Below are 5,172 nucleotides of genomic sequence, written 5' to 3' on the forward strand. Positions count from 1 at the left end.
TTCTTTTTATTAGATTAAGCTTAGCTTGAAGCTTGGTTACAATTTTAAAATTACAACAAATCGGAAACTAGTAATTAAATAACAGTTTTTGCCTGTGATTTGGAGTCCAAGTAAGCGCATATCGCCTATATTTTTTCTTTGCAAATAAGAGAGTAAAGTAGGCATTTGACATTTATAAATATATTTTTTATTATAGTTACAATGATAGTTTTTGTGTATTATTATGCATGTATATTAAACCATTAGATTATAGGTTGTTATAATAGTACTATTATATCTCACAATGGTATAATATTTGATGTACAATTTACATATTTATATGTATCATTAAACTAATATTTATACCACTATAATATTTAATGGTACTTTATACTCTTATTAATTTTACAACTTAACCATCCTATTTATTTAAAAATAAATAGATGCTATGCATGAATACTTATACTGTACATATTCTATGTGGGAGTGTGGGACTATGTCACTATTATTGATCAGAAAGCCCTCCTGCCGTGGAAGAGGAAAGAATTATTTTAATGGATTAGTGGATTACTGCTTCTCCTCATCATCAAAGGTATCATTTGCCTTTTTCTCGATTGAAACTCATTTTTACCATCCCACTTAAATTCTACGGTTAATCACTTTATCTCTGTATGCTTATTTTAATGGGGTTTCTTGCAATCTTGCTTGCATAGTAGCTTGTGTATTATTCTGATACAAATTAATCCAATTAAAAAAAGGGTTCTTTTAGAATTACATATATAAAAATCTAATCTTTATATGTCATCTTAAATTTTTAATGGGTTTGTTAATAATGGATATCTGTAAAGTGATTTATACAGAATGTTGATTAGATCAGGGGTGACGTTTCAAACTTATCTAAGTTTCTGGGGATTTTAATGTTGGATATAGAAATGCAAGTTGCTATAAACTATAGGTTATAATGTTATGTTAATATTTATGTTATGGTAGCATAGTTTTGCTCGTGATTTACCCAGATATCATATGCTGTTGTAAAGAGAAAGAGTGAGAAAGAGAGGTTGAGTGGTGATGGCGGCGGTGGAAGAGATAGAGAGAGTGATTGTTGGTGGAGGAATTTGTGGCTTAGCTACTGCTCTTGCTCTTCACAGGTCCAATTTATTGTTTTCTTGCAATTTAATGGTAGATTCCCCATCTTTTTGAAAAATTAGGAAATCGATGAGCAATGATAAAACACTCTTAGGGACCAGGTTTTCGATTCTAGGCAATATTTTTTGTATTTGGGCAGTATGGTTGGAGGTATTATGGGATTTACCTAATTGATAAGAGGTAGTTTTAGAATAAAAAATTTATGTGATTGGAATCTAGGGATCAACTAGGAGTTTCTTGTTATGTATTTAACTGGTTAGTAATGAAATTTGGTGATTCTTGACGATTCATGTTGTTGTATAGGATCAAATTTAACTTGTATTCTGCTTGGATGAATGCTGTGATTCAGTGACAGTCATTTTCTAGCTTTTAGTTAGTAGCTCACTAGTGAAGTAAAGCAACAAGTAGTTTTCATAATTTAATGAGAGTGTTAAGGATGGCTGAAAGATTATATGGTATAAAGAAAAATTGTCACTGAAACATAATGTCTGCTATATATGCAGGAAAGGTATAAAGAGTGTGGTGTTAGAGAGGTCCGATACACTGCGAGTGACAGGAGCTGCTATCGGTGTTTTCCCAAATGGCTGGCGTGCCTTAAATCAGCTTGGACTTGACTCCAGTCTTCGATCAACTGCTATTACATTTCAAAGGTGATGATACGATTGATGTACCGAAAAACTGCACTCTAAAAAATTAGGACACATGTAATAATTTCTTAATTTTATGCTCAGTGCTTTTGGTTCTGTCTAACATTCTTAAGTGCTTACAGGGCACTTGATGTTTGGGTTGACAAGGGTGTGGAACGAGAAACTATTTTGAGGTAATCTTAAAATTTTGGCAACTTCCAAACCTAGGTTTTTTTTTTTCTTTTCTTGTGAGTATCTTGATTCTAGATCAAATGAGCCGTGCACTGACTGCACTCCTAAACCATTTTGGTGTTTTCTTTTGTGGCCATTGACACATCAATACAACACTATACACTTAATTAATATTTTTCCCCTGCTTTTCGCTATAGTTGCATTTCCATGATCTGCATCCATTAGAGAACTTGTAAATCTAATATTTTTTACTATAGCCTAACAAAATTCATTGTTTCTTACTAACACGAGTTACACGACTATCCTAACTAATCAAAAAGGTTAGATTGTAAAGTATATAAAAAATTTCAAGACCCATTATAATATATGGGTCAAATTAGTGTCAAATGTTAAGAAATCCTTGAAAGCTGACATCTTATCTTCGCCTGATGGCCCAAATAGTGTGACACTAACCTACATATGCCATGGTTTGGAATAGATAACTGGAAGAACTTTTTAAATTGAAGTGCTATTGAAAATGTTGAATATTATGTCCTTCAAATTGGATCATGTAGCTTATATTAGATCTTGGAAAAGTTCATGGATGCTTAAACTTACTCTAGAAAACAAAAACAATCCTAAGTATGGGTTTTAATGTTTTATTACAGTGAAGGGAAGGCTCGTTGCTTGAAGAGAAATGATCTCATCGAAGCCCTAGCCAATGCACTACCAATGGAGACAATACGTTTTGGCTGCCAAGTTGTATCTATGAATGTGGAGAGATCTACTTCATATGCTATGCTTCAACTCCATGATGGGAGCTTGATTAAAGCTAAGGTATTTCAATACTGCTGTACTTCTCCAAGTGTATTAAAGGCTTTATAATAGTAATATATATATATACTGCAGTGGCGGTCATCGTTGCAGAAAATATCGCATAGGTACATTGCAGAAATGTATTCGATTTTGATATTGCATAAAAGGTTACGGTTGATGCAGCATTATTTTTATATCAGTCATATATGCCTTTTATTGGCCGTTGTAGCTTTTTCACAGGTTGTATTGACTTTATATTGGCTCATGATCCTTAAGAACTCAACAAGTTTTAGTTCAGCAAGCTGAAAAACTGATATGGACTACGGAGTACATAATTAGCCAATCTTTAGAGCCTAGTAACTTTTTTATTGCTTATACAATATGGATAGTCATTGCATTTCAGATCAAAGGTATAATTGGAACATCCACTTTGTTATCCCTAGGGTAAGGTTTGGTGTATCCTAATGCCTTAAAAGAGAACTGTAGATTATCAGGCTCCATGGCTTATGCTAGTGCATTGTGTTAACAGTTGCTAGGTTCCTTCTGAAGGTTTTATAACTAATTGGGTCAAAATTCAATTGTCACATGCACACATGTTGGGGTGTGTAGTCGATAAGGATACTCAATTGGAATGAAGGGTTTTAAGTTACATTTCTTAGGATTCAACGAAGATAGTGAGTTTTGTTGTCTTGCTTTGGATTGTTGATTCCAGATCGATTTTGGCTCATTTGCCCCCTCACCTCCACTTATTTAAAGCATGTATGTGGAGTAATGTCAAATACTCTTTCTTTTAACTATATGTTTGCACCCAATCAACTGCATGTTTACAAAATGGACTTTCAGGTGTTGATTGGTTGTGATGGAGCAAACTCAGTCATTGCAGATTACATTGGGTTAAAACCTACTCGGCCTTTCACCTCATGCGCAGTCAGGGGCCTTACTTTTTATCCAAATGGCCATGGATTTGCTCCTGAATTCTTGAGAGTAAGAAAAGATAAGTATTTAGTTGGAAGAATTCCAATTGATGAAAAGACAGTTTACTGGTTTGTCGTTCTACAATGGACTCAAGGAGGTAATAATGTAATATCGAAACTATTTTGTTATGCATTAAGTATGAATTTCAATGCTTATTTTCTTAGATTTAGTCCCATTTTTTGGACTAATTATTGAGAATTTTGCTTAGATTGTACATGATTCTGTGAAGTGTTATGTATTGTTGGTATGCTCATTTGTTCAGCATGGAATAGAAACCACATCATGAAGTTTACAACCTATCTCATTGATTCTCTCCTTTCTTTCTCCTTGAAATCACATCATTCTCTTATATATAAGATTGTAAAAAATAAAAATCAGTAATCTTTTTTGTGTAGATGCTGAGATGCCGAAAGACTCTGTATCCATCAGACTGATGACCATAGACATAACAGCTGGTTTCTCGAAGGATATTGTGGACATGATAGAGAAGAGTGACTTAAACTCTTTGTCACTCACACGATTGAGGTATCGAGCCCCATGGAATTTACTTTCTGGTAACTTCCGTAGAGAAACTGTGACAGTAGCTGGGGATGCTTGGCATGTTATGGGTCCTTTCCTTGGGCAGGGAGGGTCTGCAGCTTTAGAAGATGCAATTGTACTAGCTAGATGTTTATCAAAGAAGATAGGCGATGCTGATCTGAACGGGAGTAGAATGCCTTTGTCAGTACAGAAAGCTATAGAAGCTCTGGATGAATATTTGAAGGAAAGGAGACGACGAGTTGTTCTTTTGTCAATCCTAGCCTACCTTAGAGGTTTATTGCTAGTAGAAGATTCCTCTGTTCTGGTGAGATTCCTGTGCATTTTAATCATAGCTGTTATGTTCCGGGATCCATCAAGTCACACCAGATATGATTGCGGGAAACTCTAAAGGCTATTTTCTTGAAGCCACGTAATTTCAGTGTAACTGGCTGTCGTCTTAGAAGTCAGAACTATCAAGTCTTTTGGTGTTGCTTCTGTAAATGGATTCTGTATTTCTTCTGTTGGATACTTGGATGTAACACTGTTCTGTCTGAACTCCAAAGGCTGATTATGTAAATTGTTGAAAACAACTGTAGTGTAGGCATTCTCAGTCTTCCTCCCGCTCCATCGGTTTTTTATTTCAGTTTTGGCTGCTTCATGGCGATGTGATATGCATCTAATGAGTATCAGTTTAACGATTTGTTGAATTTCTTTGTAGATATAAGCTGAGCTCAAGCTTGGCTGCTTTGGGTAAGTCAGCTCTGCTTGGCATTACTTTTTATTTACGTAGTATAATTTTTTTTTTTAATAAAAGCCCTTTTTTGACATAATTAAAAGCCCTTGGGCCAATATCCAAAGAAAAAAAAAAAGAACAATTTTTTGATTTTGGATTTTCCCATTGGGATCAAATAAGATTTAGTAGAAATATAAATTTGGATTG

General features: G+C 34.5%; 1 protein-coding gene across 1 annotated transcript; it reads left to right on the plus strand.

Annotated features, from left to right (window-relative positions):
* Positions 1 to 770: 770 nt before the first annotated feature.
* On the plus strand, positions 771 to 4,939 carry LOC110691993 (FAD-dependent urate hydroxylase-like). The gene is made up of 6 exons (XM_021868978.1): positions 771 to 1,127; positions 1,629 to 1,775; positions 1,895 to 1,945; positions 2,591 to 2,759; positions 3,582 to 3,810; positions 4,109 to 4,939. The coding sequence occupies exons 1-6, from the start codon at positions 1,048 to 1,050 to the stop codon at positions 4,639 to 4,641; spliced, it is 1,209 nt and encodes a 402-aa protein (XP_021724670.1). The 5' UTR covers positions 771 to 1,047; the 3' UTR covers positions 4,642 to 4,939.
* Positions 4,940 to 5,172: the final 233 nt, after the last annotated feature.

The sequence above is a fragment of the Chenopodium quinoa genome, unplaced genomic scaffold (genome assembly GCF_001683475.1).
Source record: "Chenopodium quinoa cultivar QQ74 unplaced genomic scaffold, ASM168347v1, whole genome shotgun sequence".
In the NCBI taxonomy this organism is placed as follows: Eukaryota; Viridiplantae; Streptophyta; class Magnoliopsida; order Caryophyllales; family Amaranthaceae; genus Chenopodium; species Chenopodium quinoa.